Raw genomic sequence first — 13,733 nt, forward strand, 5'->3', positions numbered from 1 at the left:
AGAAACAGTGTGGTGTTGTGTTCTTAGTAAAAGATTTAGTCAGTGATAGCAGACATATCTACAATGTTGCTTCAATACTTTATTTCTTACCCTCTATTCTTCCATCACCAGGAGGGGATCATGGTGGCTCCAGTTCAGGTGGGGAAGTTGTATCATCTCCAGATTCCTTTAAGAGAGTGGTGGATGGTTGTGAGATGGTTGTTGTTGTCGCCCAAGGAGAATGCCTGACTAATATCTACAGTACAGACATCCACCGTACTGCCAGTCTTCCCCGTGGCTGGCACCGTCTGAACCGTCATGACGGCTTAGATAACGGAATCGAGTACCGAAATCTTGGTGTCACAACTTCAACTCCTTGCAGTCCCCGGGCCACACTTGACCGCCGTGGATCAACTGGGAAACTTGGCTTTTTCTCCCACAAGAAGGGGGGAATCCCACCTCTCCCTCCGATACGGAAGTCCAGCCTCGACCAGAGGAACAGAGCAGCCAGCCCGCTTCACCAGACCAGTCATGGGCTCTCACTGCTGGGCAACTCAGAGGATGATGCAGGAATATCTTCAAGTATCACCAGACAGCGGGGCTCCAGCATAGACAGCAGTCGACTTTTCAGCGCCAAGTTGGAACAACTTGCAAACAGAACCAACTCTCTGGGCCGAGTCCACAGCTCACACAGTGGTTCCCACCACTATGACTGCTTCTCCCTGGAGAGAGGGGAGAGCCTGAGAGGAGGAGGAGGAGTGAGGGGGGACAGCACCATGCCTCGTACTGGGCGCAGCCTCACCCGTGCTGGATCAGTATCTTCTCCTACTGGAAACACCAACAGCCCTAGTTTCAGTGCCAGTCCTGGTCAAAGCAGCAACCCACAGTCACCATCCAAAACCAGTGGCCAGTCAAAGATCTCAGCTGTCAGTAAACTGCTGATGACCAGCAGTCCCAAGGCCAGGAGCCTATCTGCCTCCAGCACCAAGACTCTGAGCTTTTCTACCAAGTCTCTAAGCCAAGCTGCCAGCCGCAGCTCCAGCCTTCCTCCTAATGGAAAGGTAGGAATTCTTCATTATTGATCATAAAAAAACACATTTTCATCCATTTCATCCATTCATCCAACACCTGTAAACCCCCTGAGTCTGCTCATCAGACAAAACTTGATGCATCTATTTTTTTTAGAAACAGAGAGTGCATAAAGCAATGATATTCAGTTCTATTAATTTAATGTCCAGAAATTGTGCATTCATGGGATCCTCAATACCTCGTGCCATCCACCTAAGCACTTTATTTGTTTCCTTAGCCTCAGAGCTCAGTCCAGAGCCCCCTGCAGCAGCAGGCACCTTCTCCTGGATCCTGGTCTACCCAGTCCTTGAGTCGCAGTCGGGGGGGAAGCCTGGCTGCTAAGCTGCCTCTGCGGGCGGTCAATGGTCGAATCTCAGAGCTCCTCCAGGGAAGTGCAGGTTCCCGCTCCAGGAGTCATTCCCAGGGAGGTGGCACAGATCCTGTGGAGGAAAGAGGAGCTGGAGGAGCAAGGTTAGTCTGTTTTACTTTATTTCATGTTGTACTCTAGCAGTGTAATCAACATTACATCACAATTTAAATGATGTGCAGGTGACTGTTTTTAGTTTGTAAAAAACATTACTGTGTTATGCAAAAATAACAGTGTCAATGACAGTGAGGAGGATAAAGGTACAGAAGAGAACTAAAGGCACCTATTGTGGACCATTTCTGCTGAAAATGATGATGTTGAAGTTTATGGTTTAAATTATTTTGTTAAAATGTTTCCTTTTCTTAGTGGAGTGGGAGCTGGAGCTGGAGCTGCAGCAGGAAGTGGTGGTGGAGGTGGCCTGGCAGAGGAGAGGGCAGCAGTGGTCCAAACCCTCCCCTCTCCTTACAGCAAGATCACAGCTCCCAGAAAACCACATCGCTGCAGCAGCGGTCACGCCAGCGACAACAGGTATTGGCTCAAGTTCATTACTGAGAAACGTTTTGCAGGTAAAAAAGTCTTCTTATTTGGTTTCATTTTATCTTTGCAGACCAACAACTGATTTGCCTCAGCTTGTCTCTAACAGCAGATGTGTGTTAACTGGTGCTGATGGATACAATTTATTTTCTGAACGTATCTTTGAATGTGATCCTTTTTTTTGCCACTAACAGCAGTGTACTGAGTGGTGAGCTGCCCCCAGCTATGGGGAAGACAGCCTTGTTTTACCACAGTGGAGGCAGCAGTGGCTATGAGAGCATGTTGAGAGACAGCAGCGAGAACACAGGAAGCACATCTTCTGCTCAGGACTCACTCAGTGAGCACAGCTCAGCAACCACTTCGTCCAGACGCAGCTCCAAGAGCGGCAAGAAGAGCAGGAGCAACACAGGTCACATTCAAACTTGGCTTTCATATTTTGCTTTGATGACATTCTCACTTAATTGGATAGACATTTGGGGGGCGGGGTAAAAGGACCAATGAGGGACTCTGTTTACTGCTGATTGCAAAAAGTTTACGATTTGCCTTTATGAATGTAGCTACAGGGCTCACCTGGATTTAGTTATGGCAAAACTATGAGAATTATCTAAATTAAACTGATGTGAAATTCATGAAACAGCAAACACCCTGCGGCAGCAAGATCACAAACTAAACATGCATGATAATTCTATCTTCATCTTTAGTTTTCAGGAAAAAAATGAATGAATTTATGATTAATTTGCACAATACAAAGGCCAAATACATTCTTATTCTGTTTTTTCTGTCATCTATTTGTGTTATTTTTTCCCCAACTTTTACCGCCTGTGCTCATCATTTTTAGCAACTATGTGCTGCTGGAAATAATGCCCAAAAGAACTGGGCTGTTACACAAAATGACTGTACGATGAAAGCTATAAAAGTGAAAGCCATGATCAAACGTAATTAGAAGAATGCCAAAGCTTTGAAAAAGAACTAGAAAGCTGTTCAAGTAAAATCACTGATAGGAGAAGAGACAGAGACTGCTATGAGGAGACTCTATTGGTGAGAAATGACAATGAGAAGGCAAAGAACAGGTAAATGTGAAGAAAGCTGTGGTTGCAGAAGGAGTCAGGTAGGAAAGGTGACCCTGACCACCCATCTGTGAAATGGTAAAGGCTGGGGGATCTGCTGGTGTGAGCTGTAATGAATATATATTCACCAGAACACCACACAGAGAGCCCTTTAATGTTCCTGCTAAATTACACTCGACCGGTTAACTATGAGGATAGATATGTGCATAAAATCAGATTGGACAGAGGCAGCTCTTCCTGGTGTGTCCCTGATTATTGATTTAAATTGAGCTTTGGACTTTCCTTTCTATCCGTGTGTAGAATGCAGCCTCAGCTCCTGCCATGCAGCATTAAGTCTAGATTTACTCTAATTTTGCTTTAACCACAGCTGAATCTGTTCTTCAAAGAGCCTGTTGGCTGTCAAACTGTCACAAGAAGACACAAAGAAAGAAACAGGAAGAGAGGATTACTATGTGTCTGGTGTACACAGAGGTGAAGCCAGTAGCAGAGGTTGTGTTTAAGACATATATAACAACTCAACTACAGTTCAGACAGAATATAAATAGTAAGAGGACGAAAGGACATGTCTGCCAAAGACTGAAGGGATGTTAGTGCAAGCGAAATTTTAATCACATCTCCAGCTCAGTCTCTGCTTGTACTTGATTTTCATTAGACTGGATTCACTCACTATCTATATATTTTTATTCTGTGTTCCTACCTCTCCTCATCTTTTTTCATTCATTCCTTTAACACATTTTCTTCCTCATTCCTCTGACTCCCTCCCCTTGCACCTTCTCCTCCCCGCAGACCCTGGTTCTTTCCCTGTTCCCTCATGCACCGCTTCTTCTATGTAATGAAATACAAATGTCTCTGCTTGACCTTTCTGTGCCGCACTGAGACCAAAAGACAGCTGCGACCTTATTAAAATCACCACCGTCTCCCTCCCAAGCCTTATCTCTCAGTTCCTGGTGAATCTGATAACTCACATTCCTGTCGACACAGCTGGCAATTTCTATGCAAAGTTAGTGCGCACCTATGGTTGTGTGTGTTCATTCTGGCATAGTGGGCAGATTAGACAGTGACCTGCTGCTCTTATCTATGAGCTTCATGAACAGAGACTAAACTTTTTATCTCACTTCACACTCCATTATCTGTCTCTCTCTCTCCCTCTTTCTGCTTTTTCAATCTCTTGATACCTTCCTTTTTATCCTTTCGTTTCTGATTCTCTTCAGTCATTCATCCATCTCCCTCTCTACATCTCCTCTCCTACCTAAGATCTCTGTCCTCATACAACAGTATCCTGCGTTTATATCCTAGTCATACCTTCCAGGTTTCCTCTTTAATTCTGATGCTAAGCAAATTGTTCCCAGTTGAGCATGAGGACCTTAACTGTATAGACTGTATAGCTGTGGGTAGATACGTTATCAGCTGTGCAGCTCAAACTGAGTTTTTTCTTGTTTTTACCTTTTTACCTAAATGTCTATAAGAAGGAGGGAATGTAACAGAAGGAAAACATAGAATATACTATGTTTGACAGTAACGAAAGAGTTTATTCTGCTATTTATTTAAAGCACAATGTATTCCTTCTGTCCGTAGTTGCACCTGCTTGTGTTCAAAATAGCTATTTATCCATTTAGATAGATAGATAGATAGATAGATAGATAGATAGATAGATAGATAGATAGATAGATAGATAGATAGATAGATAGATAGATAGATAGATAGATAGATAGATAGATAGATATAGATAGAAAAGAGTTTAAAGTGACTACATAATACATAATTTAAAAATGTGTTTTCACTCTTATTGTGTTTAATCTTAATCTCATTTCTTTACTCAGGTCTCCAGCGTCGTCGTCTGATCCCAGCACTGACCTTGGACTCTTCCTCTTCTTCACCTTCTCACCGCTCCTCTAAACAAGCCATCACCTCCTCTTCTTCCTCCTCCTCCAGCCCAGGTGCATGTTGGGTAGATGGCCCACTGGGGCCACCTGCTCCCACAAACCTCCGGGGTGCAGCCGCAACGACAGAAACCTTTGAGATCAAGGTGTATGAGATAGACGACGTTGAGCGACTGCAGAAGAGGAGAGATAAAACAGGGAACAAGGTGAGAGGGAGAAAAGAGGAGTGTGAGGGAGAGAGGGGGATTTTTTTTTGGGGGGGGGGGGCAAAGGGGAAGAGTGGCAGAGTGCAAGAAAAAGAAATTGAGAGGAATAGATGGACAACATAACTTTCCAAAATGACTGAATTTTGAGGGTCCAGTGTAAAGGATGTAGAATGTATAATGCTGATCCTGACATAATTTAACAAAATACAACAGTTACGTTTGGAAAGAATAATTTCAAGTACATCCATGGTGAAGAAACTACAGGAGCAATGCATATAGTCCACATTCAAAAGAATGTTCACCACAAATTTCCCCACTATGTTGCGGATTAGTTTAAACCTGAAGTTATTTTTGCAGGTTGCACCTGTCACCTGTAAGAATTTTAGACAACTGTGACTAAAATTAGACATTTCTTCAGAATCCCTGGATAAAAGTAACTCATTCAAATGGGACTTATGGATAAAGCATATAATGATGTAACAGAGAGGTTGAGAGAGAAACAAAAGAGCAACTATTTGGAAACAAACATGGGGGCAGATAAAACCAGACTGAGTTATGGAAAGGAGAAAGTTTGAGTGCAGATTATTGGAGAGATTTACCAAGAATGGAGAGCCAAAGAGCAGAAAAACATAGAAAACGGGCAGTAGAAAAGGGATGAAAGGAACTGAGACATCTGAGCTGCTATATATGTCAAAGAGGAAAGGGACTTAGAAAAAACCCAGTTTTAAAAATAGTCTTGATGAAAATGAATTATTATTAAATGAATAAATCAACATTAGCATTACATTCTGTTTTAACAGTAAGCTTTTTTTAATGAACACTCTATTTCTGTTTTACTTTTGAAGAATTATTTTATATATTATTATAAATTCCTACAATTTTGCAGAATGTAGAATATGTAGTGGTAAGAAATTGTTGCAAATGAATGCATGGTGCAGGCTCTTGGATCCCCACTCATAAACTTTTATGTATTCAGAGGAGGGAGCATTGTGAGCTTTGAGAGAGAGGTAGAGAAAAGCATGAAATATAGATTTTCCCTGCAGCGGTCTTAAGAAAGCCACTTAACCCCCGACTGCTCCAGTGAAGCCGCTCAGTGTCCGAAAGTAGCTGACTGACTTGACACACTGTGAGTAAATGAGGTGTGAATGTATGTAACTGTGGAAATGTCGTGGAGGCTGCTGCAAGGGAGCCACATGTGTTTTCACAAGACACTATACTAGATAAATAAAGGTGAACCGAATACATATCTGTCCTTCTGTCCCCTTTGTTTGTGTCTGTGTGTCTCTGTATTAGGAGGTGGTGTATGTCAGTGCCAAACTTCGTCTGTTGGAGCACCGCCAGCAGCGCATCAGTGAGGTGCGAGCCAAGTACCAGTGTCTGAAGAAAGAACTGGAACAAACCAAACAGTACTTGATGCTGGAACCACATAAATGGACCACTGAGTGTAAGTGTAGCAGCGTGTACGTCCGAAAAGAACACGGTGAAAATGATCAAATTTACATGCACAAAATATTCCAGTTTTAGCCCTTATTCCAAAAAATACAATATCCCTACTAAGCTGTTTACATGGCTAATGAAAATGAATATTCCACTAATATTCCTGTTTACATGCAGAGGGTTTTGAGGGTTTTCCTCTGCTCCAGTGGGAATCACAACATCTCTGCAGGCAGTGAAGTAAACCAGCGAGGTGAAAAACATTAGTGAGCTGCTGCCTGATATTTATAAGTAATATTGATTTGACTCATATTATAAATTGGTAGTTTCAGGCACATCCAGTACTGAGGTTGTCCCATGATATTTCCTACGCAGAGTGTTTTTGAAGCATCACACCGAGTTGCCACCATCAGTCCATGGCTGCATGTCAGTATTATAAAACTAAACCTCGGTCCCAGTAATGGAGAAGGCGTGCTCTAGCCTGGTCTAAACAGCTCTCCCTTCTCCTCTCAATCCTCTCCTTTGTCTGCCTTCCTGCTCCAGCTGTTTGAAACCCTCATAGCTGACTGTAAACAGGGAAGAGGCCATGTACTGCAAACTGCTGTAAAAACCCCAATTGAGACACATTTTCTTTTCGGAATGCCCTATACACATGTCCAAAGTATGCTACTAAAACCTGAACAACATCAACATAGCCCGCATCCATGCTACATTTGGAATAAGGCTTAATTCAGAATATCCAAAAGGAATATGTTGTTTACATGACCTGTATCATATTCGGAATATTGTGATTTTCAAAATAATCATATGGAATATTAGTGTGCATGTAAACCTAGTCATTTACGTGTCTCATCATGTATTCCGCACCAGTGGTTCTCAACAGGTTAGAAAATATTTTTATGAGATTATTCAATGGAAAGAAAAATATTATTCATGTGCTAACCAGGAGATTTGTCTCTATTTTTCGTCAACTGCTGTATAACTGTATAGCAGTTCATTGATATTCAAGAGCACTCTGCATAATGTTGACACAATAGCAGCAGTGCAGTAGTATAATAGCAATCATATCCAATGCTTTTTAAAATCTTTTTTTTTAAGGTTGAGAACTTCAGCTCTCATGTATACTTACTATATATTATAATCACTTAAACATTGTTATTGAAGGATAAGGGTGATGTTATTCTGATTTGTGAAAAAATCCCATGAAAAGACTAAAACCAACTTTGTGTCTGTTTCTCAATACTTCTCGCCCTCTGTGCTTTACAGATGGCGATTTCAGTCTGTTGACCACTTTATCACTTGAATGTGTAGAAGGAGAGTGGCGCTACTCAGCCTTGTTGCCAGTTTTTTTCAAGTGGCCACTTGTAATAATGCAGTGAAAAAAATCCCCTGCAGCAAAAGCATTTCCTCCCATAGACCACTGTTATAAAAGAGGTGTGTAAACTGTTGACAGGACACCTTAAACTGCAATTATTAGTGAATCATTATGATGAATATTAAAACCATGAAAGTTTTATATTTGTAAAATCTTCCCAGAGCCTAGAAAAGCCATGCAAAAGTGTGTTGACATCATCCTAATGTGGAGTCTATGGGCTGTGTAGCTACTGATTGCTGTGGCCAACAGGAAAGACACCTCTGAGAATATTCAGTGGACCGCGCAATCTTTTCCATCTTTAAGTCTAATATCCAGTTTCTATGATACATTCATACTTTGTCCAGACTTGGATAGATTGGCGCAAACATTTGCTACAGACATTCATGGTTCCTAGTTGATGTCTCCTCATGACTCACAACTTGATAAACATAATACCTGTTTATACGCCAGTGTGTTGTCATTGTGAGCATGTTAGCCTTCCAAAGTTAGCATTTTGCTCAAAGCACTGTTGCTAGCGTGGCTGTGGATTCTTGTTAAGAGGCTCAGTAATTTCCTCAAAGAGCTGAGCACTGTAGTTTTTATTAATCATCACTCAAACAAAAATAAATGTGCATTTATTGGAAATCATTTTCAAGTGTGGATTAATACACAGTTGGCACACTAGTGAGTATTTACAAAAACAAAATGTACTTCAGTGTCTATGTTGAAGTCATTTAGCACAATAAACCAAAAGTTTCTGGACAAAAATGGGTCACAAACGTTGGCTTCACAACAAATACTTGTAAGTAGGATCAATTCTTGTTGGTTTTCTCTTTTTGTGGGATTTGCTGACAGTAAGTAAATAACCCAGAATATAGCCAAGCTTATCTTTTAAACTGTAGTACAAGTACTTACAAGAGCATTCAGTAAATCGAGCCAACCTTTTCTCTTCATCTCTGCCCATATTCAGTTGAGCTACAGCAGGTCTATGAAGTGGACTCACTGGAGTATTTGGAAGCTCTGGAGATGGTGACGGACAAACTAGAGACCAGAGTCAACTTCTGCAAAGCCCATCTCATGATGATTACCTGCTTTGATGTGTCCTCAAGACATCGGTAGACAGATGGAGGGATGGAGAGCTGGAGAGGACGGAGAGGTAGACACACAGCTGGACTCAATTAGATGTAGACATTTGCTCTTTCATTCATCGACTCTTTGCTCCCGGATTAATTAAACACCTTTAGAAAATATCTCCTAAATAAATACATCTCATTTGAAGACTGGATAGATGGAAGGACAGATATAGGGATGGACTGACCACTGGATCCAGCATGTCGGCCATCCTTATGTCTCCTCCAGATGTAAGTAGGCAGAAGGACAGATGGATGGATACAGGGATGCATTAATGAAATGGAGATAAAAAGAAATATCTAACAGGATGTTTGTGTTGGGGCTGGGAAACAGCTTCAGAAACAAACAATAAACAGCATCTAATAGACGGGCCACTTATAATCAGAATCAGCAGACAGATGGCACTGAGTCTGAAAAGAAGCATCAAACATAACCAAGTGACCAAGTTTTCCTGAGAACTGAATTATTGGACTGCTGAGAACATTTAGGAATGTATGGAGGGAAGGAGGAGAGAGAGGAACAAAAACTGCCATTTTTTTTAACAGAGAAGGTTAAAAGAGGAGGTGCAGGAGAAGAGATGAGCATTTTCTCATTTCACTTAATTTTGGAACAGCACTTTTTAGAGTTTAGCAGACCCGTTGGCTGTAAATACAGAGTGCTAACTACAGAATGGCTGGTATTGTTGCTCAGTTAATAAAAGAGACCAAGAGAAAGACAGGAGGTCAAAGAAATATGATTTAGATAAGTGCCTTGTGAACATTTCAACAATACCAAGACCTATTCTCTCTGAATTTGTGTACATGCAGTAAGTATGGTGCTTGCATAGAAAAAAAAGAACACAAAGATTAGTGTCCTTGAAAAATCTTTGAATTTATAGCCATTTCTAAATGTGATGTTTTACTGTGGGTCATTGTTTCCATATATGATAAACAGACTAATACTGTATGTGTAAATAATATTTGGTACATTGGTGACAAGACTTAATTTAAACAATATGGATTAAAAAAGTTGAAGACCTACAGAACAGCACTGTCCTGAACATAAATGCTAACACCAAGTCCACTGTAAGAGGGACCAAAAAAAAAAGAAAAGAAAAAGAAAAATAAGTTAAAATGCATTTTTAACCAGTGGTAACATGCTTTTTCCAGGACACAGAAATGTGTGTATTTAAACAAAGAAGAAGAAAAAAAACAAACTAAAGCTTGTTTCTTGTGATGGTGTTTTTACCTTGACTTTCCTCTTAAACAGAGCACATCTGAATATTGACCCTCTGGTGCTCACGTATTCTTGCCCCCGGCCCCCTGATACAGATGTGATGGCTTTTCCATGTTCACAAAGCAATGAAACGTCTGAGTCGCATTGAGTGGGAAATTTTTTTTCTCTGATGCAGTGTTAAGTACATCCATCAATCGACTGTCTGTCTGACAGACTGACAGTCTGTTATTTGTATCTGTGTCGTTCTACTCTATTCTAAAAGAAACTGAATGATTTGTCCATGTGTGTTTTATAATGAGGTATCCTTTTTTATTTGAGTGCAATGGGACCATGTGGAGACTATGTATGATAGCAGGACAGTGGTGGATAGATAAAGAGATATTTAAAAGTAAGACACAGGTACACAGACTGAACCTATTGATACAGTGTTAGAGTCTTATTTGTATAATGCCTGAATTATTGGAACAAAGTAGTGAATTTAGACTGGAAATAGTTGCAAAAAGCAATAGGATGCAGTTGGTTGATGGGCTGCTGAAAAAGTTCCAGTCTTTTTAGTAAAAGACACAAACATTATGAAGGAATGGCAGCACAAAAAGTATAAATATCTAAATAATATCTAATATATAAAGTAATGAAAGAGAATTAAAGAAAGAAAAGGGTGACGACCAAATTACAAGGCATAGATCTCTGCCTGGTTCCATGTCTTTTGGATGGATAGCAACACTTAAGATTTGTTTATATGGTAATATGGTGCTTGAAATGTTTATGATCTAAATGTTTGTACAAATATAAATATCTGAAAGAGCCTGTTTCCCACTGAAAAACAGAACATAACCCTTCGAATGCTTCTTCTACATCGCTGTCATCAGGTCTGTCATCCTCCTCTGAACACCTTTTGCCCTGCAAGCAGAGAGCATTCTGGGTGATCCTGTTTGTTGTCTGAGAGGGAAAAGCAGAAATAGACACCGACTTCACAGGCTTGAAAGCACTGTTATCAGTACGATTTATCAAAAGCGTCTTAGTGCTAAATTTATCTTTCCGCTGATAAAACAGACTGTGTTTTTATCTCGTCCACTGAACTGACAAAAAAGACAGGAAATATCTTGAATTGTGAAAGGTTTTGATCCTCTCATGGCTGTGTGAAAAGGTAACAGACATTAGTGTCATGTAGTGCACACCTGCAGAGACAGCCATGAGATGATCTAGTGGGAAATTAGGCCAGACACCGAGACTCATTTGACAGATTGGACCCATGAAGTGTTTACACAGAAGGCCTTTTATATCGCTGACCATTTGCTGCTTTTACCTCCCAGTTTACAGTGCAAGTCATGAATGAAGGTTTATTTATTTGTGCTCAGGAGGGCAGAGTCGCTTATAAACGTTCTTATTTATTTACACCTTATGATCTTAAAAGTTACTATGCATTTAAGAAAAAGAATAACTGTACATACTTTGCTGAGCCCTTGTCATATATTAAGTATATATACTGTACACATATCATATATACGCTCATCTTTATTTTCTATATTTTCTGATGATTTCATTTGCTCCTGTTGTTCCTCTTGGGATTTTAATGGGTCTGGGTTTCCTAAAACATTCACATCCAGTGTAGTTTGATGGTTTTTCACTAACATCCAGCACATAAGGAATAACTGAAGAAGAAAACGTTTTAGTTTGAAGTTTTAAGTGAAATGCCAATATATTAAAGTATTAACTGCAGCCTTGTGTATTTAGCGGTGGATGTTTTGGGAATCCCAACCCTCTGGATGAGTTAATGGCCTGTACCCATCTTTAGAGTTAAGATGCTATGTGTGAGGTTTCTTCCTAGATATGTCACTGCCAAATCTACTTTAGTAGAGCTTTATAATTCTAGCAATAATCATGAAAAACACCTGAGGTTATGGTGTCTCCATAATGTTTAAAGCTAACATAATTGTGCATGTGAAGAGTAAAGGTTCCTTTTTTTAAAAATCAGCAGCAACCATGCTTAAAGGGATGGACTCACTGTGAGGGAAATTTAAATGGAATTATTCAATAACTGTCATCTGTTATATCAGGTTGCAGGGTGAATTTTTAAAAAAAGGATAAAGCCTAGTGAACAAGTTGACATACTGTGCACTGTTGCAAATTTTGCAGAAGCTTTGAAGAATTACAATGTGTTATATTGAAATCCCACACATAGCATCTTTAAGTTCTTATGGAGTATCGCGTGTTAATGTCTGGGTCAGACCACATTTTCCAAAAACTGTTTTTATCAGTAGCAGAAGAGACACATTTAGTTCTGAACAGTTGTAATAGTCAGTGGTGCTCAAATCTCCACTGTAGCCCTTTGAGCAACAGAACTGATGAAAACTAGTTTGTGTCATTGAAAAGTGCCAATTTGTCAGATGGAAGATTGAGTCAATGATGTTATAACAACCAGTCAGAATCACCCGAGGTTACGACATACCCTCCCTGCAAGACTCTCTCTGTATACGTAACGTTTCCATGATTCAAGTCTGTCCTTTGCTGATAACCATTAATGTCTTTGAGAAGAGTGGTCTGACACATTGTACTGATGGAAGAGCAAGATGGGGGGATGTAAATAAAGGAATGTATTGAAAGAGTTTGACATCAGATGTTTTCATTTTGGAACAGCTGCACACACAGTACATTTAGGTGGCTTGTACAGGTTTAAAGCACTTTGAATGAGTGGCTCAAATGCTACAAAGTCTGCTACACTTCTTTGTATTTGGTTGCTTAATGCACACCTGACAAAGCTGAGGAAGTCACAGAGTAAATGTATCCAGTATTACAAGACAGTAAATGTTAACAGATTTATATGAATTATTTAACCATACCACTATTATCACTGATAATGCACACTTTACAGTGGTTTATTTCATATCCAATATTTGGTGAACCAGGTGACTGCAGAGGGCAAAGAAATCCAGATGCAGCAATCCTTATGAAATAAACAAGTCTTGTGAACCTTTTTTTCCCAATATTCAATCATAGTAACTGATCACCTGTTTCCTGAGTATCCATATATATATATGTATATTCTTTGGTCCAGACTGATGAGATGGATGGATTTCCATTCATTCTATAATTACATTCATGTTGTCCAGTGGATGAATTCGTCTGACTCTGGTGACCCTGGACTACTTATCTAATACAATAATGAGACTGACATTTTCAGGTTGTGATTGAAATGTGTTAACAGCTACTGGATGGATAACAATGAAATTGGGTAGAGATATTTATGTCCCTTTCAAGATGGATTGTAATAATTGTGTTTAATCCTATATTTTCATCTATAGCAGAATCTATATATCACCGTCAGGTCACATGTTCTATTTGTCCAATATTTTGGTTTCTATTTATACAAAACAGCCTCACAGACATGGACATTGACTCTTGTTCAGTCGGGTAGTCTAATGTTGATCTATACACAACTTGTAAAAGTTACTTTCAAATCTGTGATGATCTGTCTCCTTGACAGAAGTTGAGAAAAAT

The 13,733-nt window shown here is 40.0% G+C and overlaps 1 protein-coding gene across 1 annotated transcript in view; it reads left to right on the forward strand.

Moving 5' to 3' along the window:
• Positions 1–9,008, forward strand: part of kif26ba (kinesin family member 26Ba) — an 85,537-nt gene extending 76,529 nt beyond the window's left edge. Inside the window, exons 22-28 of the mRNA XM_053340151.1 lie at positions 112–1,040; positions 1,286–1,518; positions 1,781–1,942; positions 2,143–2,357; positions 4,836–5,101; positions 6,395–6,545; positions 8,860–9,008. Of these exons, the coding sequence (XP_053196126.1) occupies positions 112–1,040; positions 1,286–1,518; positions 1,781–1,942; positions 2,143–2,357; positions 4,836–5,101; positions 6,395–6,545; positions 8,860–9,008 (2,105 nt within the window). The remainder of the gene's footprint in view (positions 1–111; positions 1,041–1,285; positions 1,519–1,780; positions 1,943–2,142; positions 2,358–4,835; positions 5,102–6,394; positions 6,546–8,859) is intronic.
• The last annotated feature ends 4,725 nt before the right edge of the window (positions 9,009–13,733 follow it).

Source organism: Scomber japonicus, chromosome 1, assembly GCF_027409825.1.
Source record: "Scomber japonicus isolate fScoJap1 chromosome 1, fScoJap1.pri, whole genome shotgun sequence".
NCBI classification, from domain to species: domain Eukaryota; kingdom Metazoa; phylum Chordata; class Actinopteri; order Scombriformes; family Scombridae; genus Scomber; species Scomber japonicus.